Source organism: Clupea harengus, chromosome 19, assembly GCF_900700415.2.
Source record: "Clupea harengus chromosome 19, Ch_v2.0.2, whole genome shotgun sequence".
NCBI classification, from domain to species: Eukaryota; Metazoa; Chordata; class Actinopteri; order Clupeiformes; family Clupeidae; genus Clupea; species Clupea harengus.
Genome location: NC_045170.1, coordinates 13,281,242 through 13,304,983, shown reverse-complemented (window position 1 = coordinate 13,304,983; position 23,742 = coordinate 13,281,242). Strand labels below are relative to the sequence as shown.

The 23,742-nt window shown below is 40.8% G+C and overlaps 1 protein-coding gene across 4 annotated transcripts in view; it reads left to right on the top strand.

Annotated features, from left to right (window-relative positions):
- The first annotated feature begins 7,113 nt into the window (after positions 1-7,113).
- tshz1 (teashirt zinc finger homeobox 1) overlaps positions 7,114-23,742 on the top strand; it is a 36,163-nt gene continuing 19,534 nt past the window's right edge. Inside the window, exons 1-2 of one of the 4 annotated variants that reach the window (XM_031585944.2) lie at positions 7,114-7,988; positions 9,833-10,380. In XM_031585944.2, the coding sequence (XP_031441804.1) occupies positions 10,341-10,380 (40 nt within the window). In that variant the 5' untranslated portion in view covers positions 7,114-7,988; positions 9,833-10,340. Of the gene's footprint in view, positions 7,989-8,838; positions 10,381-23,742 lie in introns of those variants that run through there. The other 3 variants (XM_031585941.2, XM_031585942.2, XM_031585940.2) reach the window with 3 other exon arrangements.

Sequence of the window (23,742 nt, the reverse complement as noted above, 5' to 3'; positions counted from 1 at the left end):
CACACAATGAGGGGTGACTAGGTTTTAATGAGAAAGAAAAAGCACAGTTTGCTAGCAGCACATGGGTGTGCTAATAAAGGAAAGACATGGATTTCAGGTCTTGAGGAGCTTCTGTGGGGCAAAATAATGACACTTTGAAAATGATTTAATAATGAGTGACTGAAGATCTCATTAGGTTTCTGGGGAGATGAAATTCCCACCACTTCCTGTTTAGCTTTGTGACGAGGTAAGAATAGCATTAACTATTTTAGAGAGAAGGAATAGTGCTCATCAAACACAAAGTTGTAACAAAGGACATCTCTTCCTTCATAGGAAAACAGAATAGGATAGTTTGTTTCTGTAATGACAACCAACCAGTGACGGTTTTCTTTCTCATAGATGCTGTCCCTTTTTTTCCTGCTCTGCTGTGGATACGTATCACCAAACAATAGCACATATAACACATGGAAATCAACACTGATATTCAAAAAAATAGCTCAGGGTTTGGATTTCACCTTTGACCTAGGTAAGAAAACATTTAGGAAAATGTATTCTTAATATAATGTAGTTTACATACTAGATTAGAGCAGAGTATGGGGACAAAGCCAATGAAATGCAGTTAGCATCTAACCAGACGTGCAAAAATACAGGAACAGGAGGTACAGAAAGGGAGGCGCAGGTTGAGGGTGAAATTACGGAACATGACCTTAAATAACCAACTATCCTATAGAACGAATGGAATGATACATAGACAATCAAAAATAACGTTATTTGATATGGCCGGATTTGATCCATTCTAAACAAGAGCTCTGATCAAATAAAATAAAAAATATTAAAGTAATAAAATATTTAAGTTTAACTAATTGATTAAATGACATTGAAAGTGTTCAATTGTTCAAATGTAGAATCAATGTTTAAGAAAAGCTATGCAACAGCAGTTGGGCATCTGTATTTTTCTTTTTGATTAAAAACAGGTAACAGGCTAAATGACAATTTATGTGTCATTGTCAAAGGGTTGCCGTAGGCCTATATATAAATACATATATATACACACACACTTCAAAACAGTTACTAAGATACATATATACATCTATAAAAAGAAATAGTAAAAAGAAACAACATACAGTTGTGTTTTTGTCTGGTTTTGTTTTGTTTTGAAAGCTTACCAGATATCAAAGGAGCATGCCTTTGTATGCTGTTTGTAGCATTTCTAGACGAGGCTCCAGCAGCCCCCAGCCACGGCTGTTTGCGGACACAGAGACACATTCAGCCGAGTCCTCTGTTGATGGTATGGCTGTAGTATGACTTCAGGCAACTGATAATAAACATTTCCCTTCCCTAAAATATGTTTTTCCTCTGACTGGAATGCTAACACTTAGCATGTTGTATAAAAATATTTAATCTTTTCCAACCTACTTGATCCTTCCAGATTTGCACACATTTTTCCTTTAGTTCTTACTGTAGAAATAGTAGATATCATTAAAAATAATTACGGTGCTATCTAAATGAGTTTGGGCCATGTAAGTTCTTTCATGAATTCTCAGAATTCCTTCCATGAATCAAAGGCATTGCAAAATAGTGCATGTGATATTTACTGTATTTGTGCTTCATTTGTATTCTGTTCTTCTCTCCACAGTTTTTAAACCCATCAATACCATCATATTGAAACGTATAGAGTAATCTGTTTGACCAACATCAGGTATCATATCACTCAAAGAATGAGTAGCAGTTAACTTCAGAAGAGCTCTATACCTGGTGTAATAGGCAGGGCCCTATATGTAATTTTGCACACAAATTTGAACTGCTCAAAATGCCAGGGCATTCCACACACTTTTCTGCAGCTTGAATTGCCTCTTAGCTTTTAACTTTATACCTCACCCTTAGCGGGTATCTCAAACCATACAATATGTTTCCATATATGCACGCTGTTAAAGCCTAAATTCCATGACGGCCTGATGCTTTTGGATATGTTTAAGTTAAAAATGAAAGGACCTTTTTTTCCACTAAACTGCATCCATAGTTGTTTCCAAACCAAATAGATTGAGTATGTGGTTATTATGTGGTTATTATGACTACCTCACACCATGATCGTTGCAGTGTGGACTCACAAAAAAGGGGATACTTCCTTCAACAGTTCTAAGAACTATGAAAAATCTTCCTCCAGCCCAGTCTGAAAGCGCCTACCGAAGACTATTTAAGTTAGGATTGCAAGTATTAGTGGGCAATTCTTGAGAATGTATCAGTATTAGTTGGCTTACTTAAAACCCTTTGGAGTCCACTCTCCCTAACGAGGGATATGTCGTTTTTGTAAGGGTATGTTTAGATTTGATTTAAATATATATATTTTTTTACTACATTCCTTTTACTCTCATGTTATTATTGCTGAGGTCTTCTAGAATATAATCATAAATGCCACTTTTGCCTCAATGTTTTTGCTTAGGGGAAATATACAAAAACATCAAGGCATGTCAGACTACCTAAAAAAGGCTCGGACTCAGTAGTGTTTTAACTGGGCACACTCAGAGGGGGTCATCCAGCCCAACCTGAGATAGAGTCGAAATCATGTCCATGATTTTCATCATGGAGGACACTCTTTCGCACACACAAACACACACTCCCACACACAGACTCAAAACATGGATAATCTGCACAACATAAAATCAACTGATTTTAGGGGAGAGCTACCCACCCTCTCGCAGAACGCCGGCTACATCCCTGCATACCAACCTGTCTGCAAGCAATTGTGGAGAGGTTCATTCTCGTCCCTCTTTTTTTGTTGTCATTTAATTGTCTGTTTAAAAGTCTGACAACAATAGACCTTTTAATACCATCTATGAAAATAAAACGGCTTCCTTCCATGTCATTCCTTGGTACCTCAGATAACTTTCTTCATCAGGTTTTTCTAGAAATACAAAAAGTAATGAGTTATTGTATGTAGATCGATTATGACTATCCACTGCCAAGAGAGGTGACATTTTAATTATGCCTCCTTATCTGATGGATCTGCTGATAGTCCCTTTCCATGACACAGTAAAAGCGACTTTCTTTATTGTTTTCGTCATATATTCTTATATTCCAGCTACCAATAGATTGTGGAAATTCATCTGACCCGTCACTGATTGAGGATTTCATGCGCTATGAAAATAGTTTTATCTTAAGCCTCAAGACATGTTGGTTAGAAAAATCTGTGATACGAATGACAGAATAGGAAAAAAAGTGTAAGAAAGAAAAAAGGCAGATAAGATATAGATTTGTGTGCAAAGGATAAATATCTCTGAAATGGTTCATGTCCTTGAACCGCAGTAAGTCAAAGACGAATACAGACATCATTATAATGGTATATCATTACACCCTTTTTGTGGCATACTGCTTAATATTTCTTTAGGTGATTAGCCATGCTATTTCATTTTAAAATATCAAAGCCAGTTCGACTTGAGCAGACAGTATAGTTAACGTACCATTTTACCATCGAAGTCACAAAAAACATCCCACCTATGGTCACAGATGTTCCCATTTCCATTCAGAAAGATGCACATTTTTAGGATTCTCATCCCTTTTGCTTTATTGAGTAAAATAAAGAGTAAAAATGATGCATACTAATCATGCATTTTAATCAAATTTGTACTTAAGACGATAATTAATGGAGGTTCTCTGTTATTTTGGTGATGAAATATGATTTTGTCCATGTAAAGCAAATCCTGCTTGATTTAAATGCAGAGATCTGTACTTTCTGGTCCCTTCAGTGATAAATGTCTGAATGAACTGATTAATGTGAATGTGAAGTAATTGCACACACTATCATCATTATGCAAATACAGCGCCATGTCTTACATTACTGTTACACTCACATTATTGGACTCATAAACACTTTCTTTGTCAAAAAAAACAAAAAAAACTAGATGAATAGTCTTGGTCACTCAGTGGGAAGAAACGAACAACAATTTTATCTGGAAGATTTTCATCCTCCAAGTATTCAGTAAATTGTATGATTTCAAGTCATATTATTTATTAATGACTTTTAGTCTTGCCTCTGACATGAATCTTTAATTAGAAGGAGAAATGCCTGTGCTTAAGATATACACCCAATTAAGTTGAGTATTCAGGGGTAACCGAGTGGCTGTAACACACTGACAGAGACACTCTGGCTTATGTCACATATACCTAGTTATGGGCAATGTAGTCATTTAATTAGTAATTGTTGTGGAAGCAATGTGGTATTGTGTGAGATCGCTATAAGCAGGAAGGAAACATTTCTGTCCCCAGAAATATCAGTGGTTCTGTAAATTGTACATCTTATCCCCTTACGATCCTTTGTACATATATTTATATGATAACACAGTTGTGGAATAGACATATGCAGATGGTCCACAGTGTTGGACTGTTACTTTTATCATATTTATATTTGTACCACATGTACCACAAAATCATATACCACAATTACCATATTTAATCAGTATGCAAAGCATATTTTCAGACATGTTTAAGGATTTGAACTGACAAAGTATTATCAGGCAAAAATCATTTGTAAATAATACAAAAAAGACCATGGCCTCAAAAGTCAAAATGCCTTTTACCTGCCTGAAAAATGTTGGTGTAGAGTCTTCTCATGCTACACTAGCATGTTGCTTTGCTCTATGTGTAGTGTATAGCTGATTTACAAAGTGTAAGGTTAAGTATTTGGCAGACACTTTTATCCAAAGCAACATCAAATCAAGTCCAAAATTCCTTACCTGTTGCATGGATGACTGAAGGAAGACTAACTCAACTAATAGCAAGTGATTACACAGATGTACTCTGTTAGAACAACAGAGATTCGGTTTGTACATCTTTGAAATATGATTGACAGTACACATGTGCATATTTTAAAACGTGCAGTTGTCATTCATCATTTCCAATGCATCATCTTGTCAAAGCCATTTATAATTACCCAGCTACTAAAATGATCCATTTTAGTCACTGATTTGTCATTTTATTACTAAACACAAACCACAAAATTAGAACCACATTGTGACCTCATCATGCATAAAGTATTCCAGAGATTTTGACGACACTAAAAAGCAAAACTATACTTTGTTTTTGTGATGATCGACTGATGTCAAATCAATCGTAACAACAAAGTAATCCTCAGGGTTTTATGTGTTCGACTGTGTGTTTAGTGCAACAAAATGTGTGTGTTTACTAACACTTTAAAAAGAGGGTGTCACCTACTTTTTTGCTCCTTTTTGACACGTTTTGTCTCCAGGCCTGCCTTCACATTTTGTCCTAAAATCTACCGACCTCATTTTATGCTCCGATCTTAAAGTTCTTACTGATGGCACAAATGATAATGTGAAAACATACCCTTTTTCTTTCACATAAAATATATTTTTCATGAATTTCTATGGGTTCAACACTTTCATGAATTGCTATGTGCTACAAGTAGTCAACATCGCTGACCTCTGACCTTTGTGTTGTTTTTACGTGAGGCGCCCTCACCATCTGCAGAGGTGAGAATCAGAGCACTCAGGCTCTGCATAGCTCTCTCACTGCCACTGTTTAGGCCCAGGACGACAGATGGGTCATCCCACAAGGTCATCCACCATTGAAGCCAATGTCACGCTGACCAACCTAAAGGAGAAAGTCATGTAGGTTGTCAGCGACCACTGTGTTTACAGGAGTATGTTTATGGGAGTATATCTGGTGTTTCTGTATTTGTCTTTTGACTAACAACCACTCCCCATTCTCTGCTCGTACACATTTACAGTTTGGGCATGTATCAGCCAGTACTTATATCTTAAAAAACACAAATCAGGCAAGCATTTAATCACATTGTAATTGAGGCTGTTAAAAACTCCGATTTTCCGCATATCTGGGGAGAGGGAGAGGTATTCCATGTTGTTCAGTAATGTTTAGATCTTGACATTCTGTCGGTGGACACATGTGCAATGCTGTCGTGAATCGTATATTTTGCCAGCAATTTGGATCATAATGTGTTGATCTAATGCGACTGCCTGAGCAGAAAAAAAGAAGTCTCCATCAAAGCGTAGTGCAGCACTACCCCCTCAGTATTTCACATTCAATCTTGTCATTGTGCCTGCAGTTGCCTTGCATAGGCTGTGCTTGACTCCCATTCTTCTGGAAAATTCCACTTGAAGTGTTAAAGTTCTGACAAAATAACATGTTTCCATCCTTCGAACCAAACAGCTGAGGTGACACAGCTTTTGCAAACCACCAGCATACCTCACCACGAACGCCAGAATCTTTACATCTGTAGGGCGCATTATTTCTCTAAACGATTAACCTTGGATTTCACGGACAGTCTAAACGTCGACAGGAGCAGAGGCAAGAACCACCATTTTGTCCTTCTCCAGTTTAGTCAGAGACAGAAAGAAATGGAGACAGAGAGACTGCACTTTGTGTGTTCTGAGATGAAACTGTTTACTGATGTTGTGTGGGCAACATCACAGATCAAAATCTGACAGTAACATCGCAAGCTCTGTGGACTGATGGGATTTGTATAATAGTCAGTAAACACACAGTTGAACTGTTGTCCATGGTACATTCTTTAGAAAGAGGGATGAATATAGATGTTTTTAGTTTACAATACTTTCATGAAAGGATGTCTACCTTAAAGAATAACAATATATCTACTACTGAATGTGCTCAACGTAGGTTACTTTTTCTGCCGTCTTACCAGAAGTTGGTGGCTTTATACTCCTGCTATCAAAATAGCAAAATTAATGAATAACAGAGTCTGTTTAATATTCCATCCAAACACAAAACAATATACTGTCATAATGCTGGTTATAAAAACAAAACAGATACATATATGTGTATGGAGAAAAACATATGAACAGTATATGTGGTATTCAGGATATATAGATTAGCTCTGGCATTTTTTTTTTTATCAATAAAGACCATAGAAGAAAGTTTCACATAAGCAATTACTGTTGTTGAAACAAAACACCTATTTATCATGTCAAAGACTATTTACGTTTTTATTTTAAACTATTTTGCGCTATTTCGAGGTCTCCATTTACCCCATACACATGGCCTTTGCGAGGTTTATGCCAAAGTTAGTTGTTTATGCTAGTTCATCAAGGGATGATTAGTTCACAAACATAGACTTAAAATGATCTACTTTACATCTTAAAATGATGCGGTGACCTACCCCTTCCTCTTCTGAACTATCAATTAATAGAAGAACTTTGCATCAACCCACGACCCGAACAACAAACCAATTACATTTGAATTAATGTCCGAAACATAGGGGGAGGTTTTATTTACTATTGATCATTTTGGGTCTAATCTCCATAAACCTAGTAACGGCCTCGCATGGCATGGCCTTGATTAAGATTAAGGAAGAAGAAATACTGCTCAGAGTTCAAAGATTGTGCTATTTTGGAATTAATAAACCTAATTGGGATACTTAAAATGACTCAATAATGCCTTCCGCTGAGTCACCAATAACTAATACTAGGCTACACACGACAAGAAGTATAATAATAATAACAATTGTAATAATAATCATCAGAATTGTAATATTAATGCTATCTATCTTGTGTACCTCAATGGATATTAGTAGCATAGCCTATTTTTAATGTGCAATCAACTCATATACGCACTGATGCAGAACCAACCCATAACAGTTTTCACCAAAAAAGCCGACAACTTAAAGTGACAAATGGATACAATGACAGTAACTTCTTCACAAATTCTTCTCAATCATGCTCCTCTAAAGATGAATATCTGTTCATTTCAAACAGGAGTTCGAACCTAAAGCAGTTGAACGCCAGTCCCAGTTTGCGCCAGTCCCGCTTCCCCGTTGAGCGCCTAACGGAGGACGAGTGACGTAAGTATCAAGAGCGACAGGCAGATGGAGGGGAGATGCCGGGATGGATAGATAGACAGATGTTGGGGCGGAACTTCAAATATTTTCCCATTATTAGCTTCATCCGACAACTAGTCAGCATAAATGATCAGTGTAATAGAGACTGGCAATTCCTCAAGGATGCTCTCGCCCAGAAAAGGTAAGGACATTTTCAGAGATACAGAACGTCTTTCTTTAAAGTTTTTGCTGCTAAATCGCCCACCACTCATGGTTTAATACTTAGAACTTACAAAGGCAAGTTATTTTATTATCATTTCAAGCCATATCACTGTAAATTGAAAAATGATTATCAACACTCACCAAATACTTATAAGAGCTGTATCCATGAACATACAGAACGGAATCGGTTTTTGGTGGCGATTTGGGCTGAGTCAAGACAAACTCAGAGTGTTGGCTGCCGAAGCGATAAAGAACCGTTTAAAAAAAATCCGTTAGATGGGTGGGGTGGGGTGTGGTGTTGTGGGGTGGGGGGCGGTGGACACAACGATGCTATTCTCGTCCGGTGAGAGATTCTGCAATGCCTTTTCTCCATTAGATATTTAAACCCACACCCACTCACTTGTAAACCCAGAGAGCGAGATCTGGAAACCATGTCCACTACGTACGCTATGTAGGATTTAATGAAGTCCAGGTTCAACCCGATTGCTGTATGTATATGGATAGATATCGTACAGTAGCCTAGTCATTATCCATAAATACAGTGTGCACACATGCTTAGCGGCATTCACCGAACTTATGTTGCAGTGGTCCTACAAACCAGCTAGTTAACATTTGAGGAGGTTTGTATTTGATAAGCAATACGCGTGGATGGACAGGCTTGCTTTGGCCACAGTGGACTTCATTTCACCAGTCCCTCCCCTTCCCATGTGAAGTGCTTAAGCTACTTCCTAGTAAGGTGTAACGAATCAATCTGAAACTTGTAACAACCTTCTTGGGGGTCAGAAAGTATGCAAAATGTTACAAATAGTTAACTTTGACATAATCGCCGGTCTATGGCTAAGTATTTAGCATATATCTGATCTCGTCGTGGGCATTTTAAGCTATATTGAAAGTGTTTTATCCACTCACAAGAAAATGTAAATTTCAGGTTAAAAGTGACATTCCCCAGATAATATAGGCCAATAGGATTTTTATTTCGCAGTAGTACCACACAAATACAGATGGCTGCCTGATTCCCTGTTATTAAGATGGCGAAATAGCCATACCTTTAGGAAAAGTAGCCTAGTTTGTTACAGAGCTGCGAACAGTAGCCTACACACCTTACACGACAAAAAAAAAACATACATGAAATCATCCCGTATAACAAGGGGTTTCCTTTAAATATTTCAAGCCACATCAATACGATCATTAATAAGACACACAACCCTATGTATAGGCTACCATGGACATGAAGAGCAAACTTCAAACGCTTGTCTTCTGGGGGGCGTTCTGTCTACAGTAGAATACATTGAGTGAGGGAAGGAACAAGAATGCTGAACAAGATTGACAGGTGGGTTTCTACTGTCAGAGTGACGCTCCTGAAGGGGTGGAGTGAGGAAAAGTGAGGCAGAGAAGCAACTCGATGTGTCTGTCTATCAGTTGAGACGGTCTGAAATGCCCCTACCGTATCCAGAATAACCGACATCTATTACAACGAAAAGAAGCGGTCTCGCCTTTCTCCATGGAGTTTTTTGAAAAAGAGTGATAAGTTGATGTCCATTCTTCCGGAGCGTTGCCGATTTAGGCTTTGTTTTTCTCCTCCACGCTACGACAGCTAACGTGAAGCGCCCTCATCGAGCCTACTTGAAGTAAGGGTGAATAATTTTGATTTTTTTCGGACGGGCGAACAAATGTGGGAACAGAGCTTGTGTTTCGGTCGCGTAAGGAAATAGCCATCAGAAACATTATGACCGAAATGTTTTACGAACTGCTTGGCTAAGTGCTTGAATGACACTAACCATCTAATGCCTATGTTTTTCTTTTTTTTTTTTTACTATATTTCAGAATCCGAACCACATAGGAGCTGTTGGAAAGAAAATATATTTCAACGCGGTTTCTCACACTGGAAGTTGATATTATTGCTATTTTCTCGGTGGTTTCACTCTTGAGGAAAATCTGTTCCAACCTGTTTCCGTCGAGCCGGGATACTGCTGATGGACGCGGGAGAGAGACCGATTGTGACTGACTGTGCCGTAGCCCACATCGTTAGAACTGTATTTGAACGGAGAGTACCGCTGATCACCATGCAGTGACACCGAATCCGTAAAATACATCAGATGAAAACCCTACTGTGGAGAATGCTGGCTATTTTTCTCGAATTTACATGTGGCCATCACATAGGTTGAACTTTTACGTTTGATAAGACAGTTCTACAAAAATCCGTTATTGAAGAAAAGAAGAAAATACTGCGTATGGTGTGTCCGAGAGCAACTGTTCCAGTGGTTTCATCTTTGCTTATCTCCATTATTTCGGTTCTGCATGAAAAGTCAAGCGGAAAGTCCTGAGCAGAAGCATGCCACGGAGAAAACAGCAAGCGCCAAGGCGGTCTTCAGGTAGGCTAAGACAATCCTTTACACTTTTAAAATTAGCGTCAGTCAAGTTCTCCATCAGTGATAACGTGTACTTTCTGTTTGTCTGAAAACGATATAAAGAAGTCATGGAACATGAAAATGTAGTCTAAAAGTTTTTAAGGGACGCTTGACCGTAAATCCCCTTGCATAGCTGTTGGTCAGTGAAGTGTTGCAGATGCTTACAGAAAAAGCCCTCTCTGGTTTGCAGTAGCTGAATCGTAGACATTGTAGTTTAGTGTGCTAGTTTATTTAACTTAGATATTTCAGTTTAAGCATACGCTACAACACATTGGCTATATTATAAATAATTCCCTAAATAGAGTAATACATTTTTAGAAGAATAAGGACAATAATGATCCAGTTTACTTTTATTGACAAAGTCGATTTAAAGAGGTAAAGCTAGCCTTTGTTGCTTGGCCTTATACTTGAAGCTTGACTTGTATCTTGTCATATCGTGTCTTCGATCTATTCATTCCTAATAAACATGACCAAATCACTCACCATGGAAACACGTATGCGCCTTAAAAGCTTTAACCTCTCTAAAAGCACACTTGTCTCGGTCGAAAAGAGAGAGTGACCAAGGAAAGACCGTTTTCAAGTAGGGAAATAGTTCCCCTGTCAGTCTCCAGGGGGATGGGGGCGATCATGGCTGCTGGGGTGTGACGATATCACAGAAGTAACACCCAGCATTTGGCTGACAGAAGATGTCCCCCGTCGCCAAGCATGCACACACTCATAGGCCTACCGTGTCTCTGCATCTTCAGTGCTCTAAGATTGCTATTAAAAAATGATTTTGTACCATAGTGAGGAACAGATCACCACATATTCCCTCCGGAAGGCTTCTTTAGATTTGGACTCCTTAATGGAATCCATAACATTTCGGTTTGTCCATCTTGTGTGGCAAGATAATATCAAGTGAGATGAGCCAGAGTCATGATAATGAGTGCAGTTTGCAAACCAGAGAGTCCCCTGTCATATGATGCAGCAAATCCTCTACCATGAAATAGGCAAACCTACAGCTCGAAAAATGACAATACCACACAATTATCACAATTCGTAACAGAAAAACGAGACCAGGTACATTTAGGAACCTTCCTGTGTCTTAAGTGTTCAGCTAAAATTTCAAAGAAGCTGAGTGTTTTCAACAAACAAATGGATCGACTTAATAATGCATTGGCAAAGAGGCAGTGCATTTCTTCTTCAGCCTCTACTCTATATTCCCCTCTTTTTTTCTCATTTGATTTTGGTTGTTTTCTTTGAATGAGCTCTGAATGTGTGCTTTGAATAGGTGATCTGATTGATTACCATTGCAGTTATTCGTAATTTATCAACTACACCAGTAATGCTCACTTTTGTTCACTCCATTGTTTACCCAAGTTGCAATGAACACAGAGCTAAGGCACTTCAAAACCATTCTACCAAACCAAGTCAATGCTTTCCATGCTTCATCATTTTTCATTTTTCGACCAGAATTTCAGCGCAATATTCAAAATATCGTAGGAAGGTAGACTACCATATATGTTTTAAAACAGATATATCTGCTCGCATTCATCTCAGTTCACTTACAGGCTAGTATTCACAAAATGATTGAGTCACCTCCCAGATTTTCACACAAGGGCAAAACCAGATATATTTTTTTTAAAGGGAGGGTGGAAGGGAGGAGCGTTGTCCAGAGGATGTTATTTTCTTATTCAGTAGTGATGGACTCAATATTAGAGGGGCCGTTAAGACAGAAGAACGAGACCACCCTTTCCTGAGAAGCGAGAGGCTTCTTAATTATGAGGAGGAAAAGGTAAGGTTGCTCTCGGCAGCTTCATCAGATGGGGGTCCCTAATTATCTGTGGAGCTGATGGATTTGTGACAGGCCCTAACGATTAATGCTGACAAATTCTGCAAGGTGTCAAGTCCGCAGCTGCCTTGATGTAATCAACCCAGTATTATACAGTCCCTGTTGCCCGTAGTGCTGCATTAACTCAATTTTCCAGCCCAGGTGACAAATGGACTTTGCTACCTGACTAATCACGTCACTGGACTGCGCCTGCTTAATGACCTCAGTAATTCTGGCTCTTAACTGCACCAGCAAGCTGAGGAAGAAAAGCGAAAAAGGGAAAACATAAAGCCTGTATGTTTTTCTGGAATCCTTTTCTATTTGGTTGGCATTATATGTGCAGCATTTCCTCTCTTTGTTTTAACACCAATATATATATATGTGCTCGCTTAGTGACATCTTTAAGCTGGTTCAGATGTGTTCAGTTATATTGTCGTGATTTGTATTGTAGCTTAGGGTAAGGCCAGTCGAGTCTTTCCTGTTAAATCCAGGGTATTTGTTTTCCTTTTTCAAGAACTGTATTATCAACAACACAGGTCAAATTATTATATTTAATCCATAGAGACAATTTCAAACACAAACACAAAAAGACCTGGTACTGGTAGAGGAGAAAATCTGAGCTGCGGAAAGAGTGCAAAGCCCTTCCATCAGTGCTTCCATGGCCGTGGGGTTTAAGAGCCATTAACTTAATGTTTGTTACTGCCTTTATGGAAGAGTATAGCAGCTTTGTGGAGGATGCCCTAATGTGTTGTGTGTTATTGCCCATGGTGAGGAAACTCATGGTTTTCCAAGCTGTTCATTAAAACAGCCCCCTCTTACAATTGACATATTAGACTTCACCTCTTGGTTGTGTCTCTGTCTGTTGACCTTAGTCTGATGCATCCAGGAAATAAGGGAGTGTGTCTTCCAAGACTTCTCTCATCAGATTTCACCTCCTTCGAGTCCTCTTTTTTTCTTCTACAGATTGTTGAGTCAAAGTGACTGATGTATGATTGGTCTTAGCAAGAGGTAAAGATCTTAAAAAGAAATTTATGTTAGGATTAGTGAGTGTTACAGTGTGATAGTGAGCTGTGTAAAACAAACAGGCTTTAGTCAGTTCTCAGCGCAGCTGGGAGTTCATAATTTATAAATACACAAGTTCTCTGTCATGGCCACCTCCTGTTCAGAGATCAAAGTCTTCCCTGCAGGGGTAGGCAAATGAGCCCCTTTTAGTGGCTGGTTATTCTTATGTAGACCAGATAGATACACTTGGACTGTTTTTCAAAAGAGAGAACATCATATTTGCTCTGTAAATTTCATAGTTTCAGAGATAGCCTCATAAACAGTTAATTGAGCCTGTGCATGGGAAGTAGAACTGAGCATATCATGTAGGTCTAACAGGAAATCACACTATCAAAGGAGTCAGGTATGTGCTGTTTGATCAAAGTTTCATGTCTCAGCTAATTTTTTTCCCAGAGTGAGTCAGGGAGGGAGAGAAAAAATTCCAACGAAAGAAAAAGAAGAAAAAGCTGGAGTCATGACTTAGCCACGGGAGGTTGGAAGCATGAGGTACTTCAGGAGGTCAAAGCAGACCCATGGGAACCTCTGTCTGAACTGTCTTTCTCTCTCTCTCCCTCGCTCTCTCTCTCTCTCTTAAACCCATCTCCCAATTCCGTTTTTTCTCCTACTCTCTCATTTAATATCTGAGGAAAAAGTATTTTTTTTCCCCTAGATGTTTTAAGATTCCATTTCATAGCTTCAGTTGCACTTACCCACGCTAGTTGCCACACACATTAAGTTTTGTACAAATGTAACTCGCCCTTGAGTTCATCTGTAACTGTAGACAGCTGGATTCTGGCGTGTGGGCGTTGAAAGGTCGACAGTTTGCTCTCGTCTAGAAGGGATGAAACGAATGGTGTCCGTTATAACCTCGTCAGCCTGTTCACATTGTTATATTAACGAGAGCCAGTTTTCTGGGCACGTACATTAATGCTCTGTAAAAAGTCTTTGAATGACACACTGTTGACTGAATTTACCACACTCAATGTGTCATCCCAGGTCTTTAACCTTTCAGTTTATGGTTAATCTGTGTGGTTTTGCCGATCCTTTGATGATATCAAGTGAACAAAAGAAAAAAATGCACAGACATGTGGGTGTTGTGTCCTGGGACTCCATGTAACTCCTCCCCTAACCCTCGTGCTGTACTTGCTTCGTGTTTTCTCAATGCCCTGCCCATGACTCTAATTTAAATAAAATGGCATATAAATTGCCTGGCATGTTTCTTGCTGTATGATTATTGGATTTCTTTAAATAAAGCCTTCAGCACAATTTGGGTGTCTGAGAAAAAGAGACAAAGAAAGGAAGAATGCATAAGAGGGAGGGGGAGAGGGGGAGAGGCAGTGAAGAGGGAAAAAAGAAAAGCACTGCTCGGAAAGGTATTAGAGCTGACAGATGAACAGGACTAGGGAGAAATTCTCCCGCAGCAGCTGCGACTGCACCCATTATCCTGACAGGTGTCAATTAAGAATTACTGCCTGCCCGAGTCATTTTTCCGGCCCAGCTGTCTGCGTGAGAAAGAAATAACACTTTACCCTTGTCACTTTGTTAGTTCTTAGCCATAGCCTCCGAAAATGAGGTGCTAGGTGGGCTAATCGATACCCAGTGTATTAGCAATTATTTTGTACATTGATTTATGAGCGAGAACAACTCCTACTGTGCTGTTATTAGGCGTTGATTAGATCTCCCTTACCCCACCCCTGTTGCCAGGTGGATATATGTTTCCTCTGAGGCCCCGGGTCCAGAACAATCTTCTAGCAGACTCTTAGCTCGGCCCTATTGGCCCCTTCATCACCAGGGTGCTCTTAAGGTGACAGGATCCTCTTAGGCTCTCTTGCCATTTCCCCCCGGCCCCCCAACAGGGCCATGAAATACAGCCCCATCTCTGGCAGACCCTGAATGGATGCTGATAGGGTTGTTGGTGTCAGAGCCTCGTAAAAAGAGGGGAAATATTAGTGAGGCGCCACGGCGCATGTCGATCGGATGCGGTCCCCTTGGTCCACGCGAGGCCCCTGACACGAAGCGAATGCTGTATCATCTCAACCTCGGGGCTTTCATAGCCCAGCTATGTGTGTGATGGATCATTCCCAGGAATAGCCTCGGGGTTTGTTTCATTATGGATTATTAGCTTTTCCCTTTTAGGTTTTGAAATATGTTTTCATGTCGACGCCAGCGCATAGAAAGAAAGACCTGTCCGCGCCGTATCCTAGGACAATGGATGACATGATCTTCTGTAGAGTTATCTACAAGCTGGAATCAGTTTTTTGTCATCTTGTAATCACGACTTGTTAAATATCACCCTCAAACCATAGGACACAGTGTAGGTGAATGAAGATAACACTGAGAGACTGGACACTCATAACACAAACAGCCTTGCCAGTCCCCACAAAAGACTTTATGAGGCATGCACATTTTAAAAGGCACGCTTCAAGACCTGCAAATCTTTTTTTGTCGCCCAGTGACACTTTCAGCACTCATTTTTCTCTCCCCCTCCGCAGATCGAGTCATTTGCCAGCAGTTTTGGTATAAATCCAAAAACACTTAAGCATTGCATTTGCAGTTCATCTTTCTCAGAGCCAAACAAAAGAGTGTTTTTTTAACCCTTATCTTGGAAATGAGAGGTCATTTTTTATTATTTTGATTGATAAAAACCACCCTCTACAGAAAGAGTGCCTAGTGCAACCATAATTTTTTATCCACCCAGAAAAGATGTCCATTTAACTGATAACAGGGGTTTGAAATGGAGTGCACATCATTTTACAGTTTACGTGAAGAGTGATTTACATTAAGGGTTGCATGAGTGCATGATTTCACAAATCACCTTGTGGGGAGGCGTTTTTTTTTTGTAAATTCTGGGAAACCTGGTCATTATTAGTAAGCCCAACCGATTAAAAAATTAAACTAAAAGGGCATTTGGAGAGTGCAGACCTCCCAAGGTCAAACATTGTATGCCATATTTGGCAACATTAGCGAAAGTGAAACTAAATTCGTGGATCCGGCCAATGACTCGAATCCGCCCCAAAAATGAAGGTGTTCTTCCTTGGCTCATGCTACACCTATCCACCAAGTTTCATGGAAATCGGGCCAGTGGTGGTTCTTGTGTAATCCTGCTTGCAGACAGACTAACTGAAAACATATCCCCTTTGGCAGAGGTAAATATTAGATTGCATTTAAGAACATTCATTTTGTTTAGCTGCGTTACTGTAGTAGTGTATATGACAGACTTTATGTTAGAGTCATCCGTGAGAAATCCATCCACAACTCACAATTGTTGCACGCTTATTTTATCACTTATAAGTATTATCATTTTAACACTTATTAATCAAATTTGTCATTTTCTATTTTATCAAAGAACTTCCAAACAATTGATTTATCATTTTCAGCTGTCGCCATCCTCCTCTTGTTACCAAGGTCTGACTGGAAACTGGATCATGCCTCACGTGATTAACGAGTACTCAATGTTAATGTAGAAAATAGTTGATGATCACTCGTCCTTGAGATGGGAAAGATCCCAGCTCTCAGCTGTTCATATTCTTCCCTTATATCTCTGTTTTTAGCGGATTTGGGGTTGAATCACAGTACTGTATTGGATGCTGAAAATTACTCTGGTGTAATTTATTTACAAAAACATAATTTCTGCTTCAGCATACACAAATACACAAGTACATATAAACACTGTTACACTATCAACACGCATGTGTTTGACTGAATTTGACTAAACATTTTTCAGATTTTGTGAAAACCAGTGTCACCTCTCTCAGCCACACTAGATGCCAGTATGTATCCCGGCCAGAATAAGGGACTTTTCCCTTCAAGCACCTTTTTAAGACAGGTAGCAATGGAAGCTATACGAAGTTGGAAATTTGCCTCAGGTGTTGGGTCGTTTCCATGGAAACAGGTTTTATGTTCACATACAGCAATGCCCCTGTTAGCCTCAAAAGCCAAGCAGGCTGCCCTCCTGTTTGAGCCATCGGGTGAGGAAGTTCAACAAGCACTTTCGAATTGTTTCGAATTTCAGAGACCTATCATGTGGTGTCTCTGTTTTTCAACTGGGAGCACTGTTGCTGATGTTCAAAGTACTTTCCCTTCAATAAGTGTACTGCTTCCTTGTGTAATTGCATTATGTAATATTAGAGAAGTATGCACGGGAAGTAGGGTTAATGCACACTCTCTTCTGACTAAGATTGAGTGCTCAGCATTACATTATTTCTGAAGTCATCTTCTCATTAAAACCAGATAATTTTTCAGGTCAATATGAGCCATGTAATAGCAAAGAGAGTCACACAAACAAAGTACATAATCACATCGACTGAGTACTGACAAGGCCGAATTCTCAGAAGAGGCAAACATGCTCAATGACTGATGAGTTGTACATAGAATACTGAGGCAAAAGACATTTTTGTCATTAGTATTTATCAAGCAGATTTAAAAACAATAGTCAGGAAGGCTATCTCAATAAGCACGAAACTCGAATCATGCCCTGGAGAAGTATCTTCAGACACTGGGATCCTGTCTAACAGTGACTTGAATTTCATCCGCTGACCTTTACAGTAAAAACTGTACATTTTCATCCTCTGACCTTTACAGAAAGGCCTTTTTCTTATTGTGTTCAAATCAGACAGTCATTGCCGTTGACGGCGACATCACAAAATGGTTGGTACAGGTTTAGGCAAGGTGAACATATTGCGACCCATCCACCAGACTTAGTAGGAATTTGCAGGGATATGGCACAATCACATTCAAATGCCAAATGCCACATGTCTTTAGTGCTGCCAAAGCTCATTCGGAAACTTCCACCGGGCAGACTGTGTCCATCGTCCAGCTAAGCTTCAACTTCTTACTCTGTCTGAGATAACAGTGGGGTGCCTCTCAACCCCACTACCCCATCCCGTGCCACCCGCAACATACACGCACACACACCACACACACACACAAACAAACAGACCCAGTACCCCCGTGTCCGTCTGGGCTTAGTCTGACAGAACTGACTGGGTGTATGTTGTGAGGCTTTAGTGCTCTGTCCACTGAAGCATAACCACGCACAGATACTTAGACACTTGTCTTAGACACGGATGCTTTGAGGTACTCAGGGCAGCACTCACAAGTTCTCTGTCTGTTTGGTCAAGCGGAATGAGATAACCTAACTGTATAAGTGTGTTTTATACATTGAACGCTAATTTAGTGTTAAATATTTACATTTGTGTAATCTCATCAGTAACACTAGACCAAACTTGGTCGTTTTTTTTATTTTTTTATGTGGTCTGTCATGCACAAGTGCCTGTTTCCAGAGTTCTTAGCAGAGGAAAATGGAGTGAAGTTAATGATTTCCCTTCCATATTGAGCTTTCAAAAGCATCCTACATGTTACATTTTCAACATTTTTGCAGTTACCCCAGAACATTTTAAAACGTATGGACGTTTTCAGACATGCTGTTTGAATCACAGTGGTTCCTATAATGTATTTGACCCGTCACTGCTGGTGTGCTTTAGGAAGATAGCATGCCTTCAGCATGGCCTCATCTCCCATGGAAATTGGTTATGGCAGTGCAATATAGACCTGTTCAGAGCCATCACCACTCCAGATCCTCATGACTGCCCTTAGTGACTGGGCCTTGTAAATATGGCGGTATGGAGGTAGTACTGCTTTGGTATAAATATCCCAGTGTGTCAAGTATCATCAGTCAGTAACAGAAATTTTACATCTTGTGGATGTAAGGTGGTCTTTGGGACACTTGAAGTACTGTAGTATTAGTTTTCATTGTAGGAGCTTACAAATAACAGTTATTTAGATGATGTGCTAAGATAGGTAGCAACTGCTAATTTGCTAATATAGCCCTTCGCTTTGAACAGAATTCAACCAAAAAGAAAGACTTCGACCTTTATGAATAAGTCAGCATACTCCCCTGCATTTATTAATTAATTATAGGAAGCAAATTACATGATTGAGATAAGTTGAACAGCAATGGTTGCTGTAATACAACTGTAACACACAATTTTCCATCTGTGGGTCAGAAATGTTCCATTTGCTGTTAGACTAGTAATGATAACATCAGCGCATGACAGAGTAGGCAAAGACATGCTCTGTACTGTCCACCTCCTCTCTGAGACTTTTTCACCCACAACACCCACATTAGCTCATTACTATCTGCCCAGTGCCTGTGGACTGCTGGCCATGGGCACCGTGGACTGCTTTGCATTTGGCAAATATCAGCCCGAGAGGGTCGAAGTAGTCATGGAGGTTCAGTAGACTCCAGGGCTGTGGCTGCCCTCACCCCTGTTGCGTTAGTGCGGGTTGCTGAATATAATGAAGCCCCTCTCTCTGCGGCCCTCGTGGAGACGAAGCCTGGAAAAGGAGAGGTCAACCGCGTCTGTCTCTCATCACTCACTTGTTAATCATTTCAGTGTTTTTTTTTTCTTCTCTCTCGCTCTCTCTCCCTCCCTCGCTGTTCTCTCTGCGCTGTTATTTATGTTTTTTTTTCTTTCCATGGGTGGATCGGGGAGCAGAGTGTGAATGGAGTGGGGTCGTAAGCAGGCCATGACCCCCAGGTGGCAAGTCTTTCTCCACCTTCACCTCTGCCTCCCCTTTTCTTTTCTCTTTTTTTTCTCTCTTCTCCTCTCTTCCAGCAGTGGAGATGACTGACTGCTGCTCTGTGTCGCATTTTTTTTTTCAGTCGTTCTTTTTTCTCATTCGCTTACCAATTTCTCCTCCTCCTCCTCTCTCTCTCTCCTTGTCTGGCTGTGATCTGTATCTCCTGGGTGTTGCAGATGTTTTATTTTCTTTTTTGGGGGGGAGACAGGCCCTCGCAGATTTACAACGCGTCTCACTGTTGCCATTGAAAATGTTGCTCTGCTGTTGCTATCACTCAGGTATGTCTCAGAGGGTTTCAGCAACAGCTTTTGCTCTCCGGTATAACTTTAACAAGCCCATTGGATGTTTACGCACAGTGTCATGTTCATAGGTGTGGGTCTTAGGCCTATATATGTGAGAAGGGGCTTGACTCGTATGTGGGCTGCGTGGAGTTGGGATAGTGCCACAGTCTTGCGCTGACAGCTCCCATAAGCCTGTCTGATCCATGACTGGTGTGTCCTGGTAAACGTCAAACATGGTAGGAAAAGGGGTGAAATAAAAAGCTTCGGCGCCCCTCCCCTCACCACAATCCGGTCCTCCTTCCATACCCAAATTTGGGTCACAGCTGTAAAGGCAATGAAAGTGATTTATCTCTTCTTCTTACTCTTCTATGTTTGTGCCTCTGATGGATGTTGTGTGTTCCTTTCGAGCACAGGCTTGCATCAAGCGCCAGCCTCTAATCTGTCGTGCTGATGTAGTGTTGAACGCTCAAGTTGGCCCTTGTCACTTAGCTTCTCACGGAAAACTATTGACACTCCTTTGTAAATTAAAATTCAACAGCCACCCTCTAGCCAAAAACATGCTGACAGGTAAAGACCCATCAGAGCATGGAGATCAAATCCTTTTTGCCTTTGCCTTATGTGAGCGTCCCTGTCTGTCTGTCTGTTGTTTTTTTTAATTTTTTTTTAAATGATATACAGGACTAGACGTAACGGGCGTTTGTGGGGAGGAAAGTGGTTAATCTGTTTTCAAAAGAAAGACGGGGTGCTGCAAAAGAGAGACAGAGCGAAGAAAAGACAAAAAAAGAGCAGCATATGCCTTCACGGAGGGAGAAAAAAAAAAAAAACCTAAAGCCGTTATATAAAGGGCATGGTCTCGGTCCATGCCAAAAAGTGCCTGATTTCCTTTTTCAGAGCGGTCATACATCACTGGGGCCTCCCTGCTGCAGCGGAGAGAGCTGACAGAATGACACGTGTCATTTATCAAAAGGGGCCAGGCCTTGGGAACCACACATGACAAAGCCTGGGAGAGTTCATTCCGCCCCTAAGCAAGCGCACAGGCACACACACACACACACACACACACAGTCTCTCTCTCTCACACACATACACACACACAAACCCGATGTCACAGACAGACCCACAAATACACACACTCATGGACATATAAACATACAGATGCACTCTCTCAGGCATACACATATGCCGGCCCTACATACACACACATACACACATGGGCCCTCCCTCTTCTCCCAATGTCTGTTGCCAAAAAACAGGCCTGTAATGTGTCTGTTCAGCAAACAGACATACACACACACACACACACACACACACACACACACACACACACACACTCTCTCTGTCTCTCTCTTCCTCTGCTCGTCAGAGGTCCTGATCTCTGCATTGGGTCTTCGTTCCACTGAGTTCACTCTCTGTCAATGGAGATTTGTGACACATCGCCGCCTGTGTATGGATGAAACCCAATACTGAGCGAATGATTTGAAGTGTCCACAATGTAATTTCTTACTAAACAGAAATGTAAACAGTGATTTTAAAACGGTGAACTGCTGAAGGGTGGAACAGTGACTGGTGTAGAGGAGGGTACTTAAGACCAGTGAGAGAGAAGCGTGAAGGAAACAAATGCTGTTTTTTTTTTATATCTGTTTAAGGACCCATTAAATCTAACTTGTGCACCCATCGCCTTCTGTTCTTCATCTACGTCTTTCATCATTCTCTCACCCGATTCACCTGTCATTCACTTCACCTGAGATAAGCAGACATGAACAGCAGAGTCATTCATCTGCATCAAATCACTTGAAATGATCAGTAATGTTACCAGAACATATTTTGTAGCAAGCTTGAGTCAGACGTGCTCTCTGCTGCTGACTATAATCTAAGTGCTTCAGAGCTTTAAGAAGGGAAAAAAAACTCTTTATTCTCTGTATTTCTATCCCTCTCTTTTCCCCTCTCCATCTTCCTCTCTCCTCCTCCTCCTCCTCCTCCTCCTCTCTCTCTCTCGATTCCCCTTGCCCAACTGATTGATTCACATTAACTTATTCCTCTGCCAGACATGGGTGGGCAGACATCTTTCTAGAGGCCCCCCCGCCCACAACCCCCCCCCCCCCCCCCCCCAGCTTCACCCTCACCTCGACCTCTCTCTCTCTCTCTCTCTCTCTCTCTCTCTCTCTTTCTCCCTCTTTCCCCCTCTTGCTCGGGAGGTCGGCAAGACAGTCCCACTTGCCCCTCTTTTAGCAGGCGAGGCAACCCCTCCCCCTTCACCCCCCCAATCAACATTATTGAAGATGGATGTGTCTTTAAAGCAGAGATTGATTGTGGATATCAGAGTTATGGTGCCATTCATCATGTCTGGGGGATTATTCAGGCTAGGGGATTGAGCAAGGTGTGAGATGTCAGCAGCCTGCTTTTGTTGAAGGGCAATTTGAAGGCGACGGAAACTTAAAATAGGCCAGGATACACAATGCACGGCGGGGCGGGAAGAGAAGGAAGACTGGTGGAAATGTTTTTTTTTGCTTTGGAAGTAGATATGTGAGGGTGTTTTTTTGTCATTTGCCCTTGGCACCTTTTGTTGAACAGGAGCACAAGGGGCCTGCCTGCTGTCTTTTTTGTCCATCTTTGTGTCGTTTGTGCTTAACTGGCTTTTAATCTTCCTGTTGTTCGTCTCTCTGTCTGCCATCTGTAGACCTGTCTGTCTAGCTGTCTTGACACTGTCTCTCCACCTGTCTTGCTGCAGTGTCTGGCTTTCCCTCTATCTGTCTTTGCTCCCTGTTTTCCACAGCAGTAATGGTTTAGTGAAGAAGAAGCACATCAACCTGTCCACAGCAGAGCACCCCAAGCCCAAGAAACTTCTCCCCCCCCCCCCCCCCCCCCCCACCCCCCTCTCTCCACTGCTTCCTAAAATGTTGTTATTGATTGGTTCTGGCATGCCCTCCCATTTCGAAATGGGCCTCGATGATGTAGTGCCTCGACAGAGCCCTCCACAAAGCCCCTGTTCCCTTGTCAGCTCCTCTCTCTATTGGCCCCTATGACACCCTCCGCTCCCCTCGTTTCCCCTGGCCTAGTACTCCTTCTAAGGTTTCCGAATCTTGGCTTTTCTTCTGCCCTTGTTTTTCTTTCTTTGTTGATAGCTTTCTGGACCTTTCCATCAGTCAGCTCAAGTTTTTAGCCCTAGTAAGAATATGGCTTAAAGTGGCTTCTCTTTTGCTTGCACTGTTGATAATATATGAGAACATAAATTCCTTGGAAGGAGGTTTTACATTTAAATTGTTGTCAGAAAATAAAAATGTGTCTAGACTTACAACAGTCATATAATTCCAAAGTACGAAAAAAAATACTGCAAGTTAAATCTGCACATCTCGCTTCAGGCATTTGTTCACATTTTTAGGTCCTTACAAACGTAAACAGATGCAAAAGCAGACCTAAGAGAAAGACTCAGTTCATGGAGTGCAAAGGTATATTGAGAAACATGATATTTTGACCATTAATACAGAGTTACACCATTGCGGTGTATCAAGATGCGTTTTGTGGCAGTTAAAATTACTTGTTGTCAGGACACCCCTATCAGTGACTAAAACCTAGCTGATAGTAGAGTGTATCCAGTAATGTACGTTTGACATA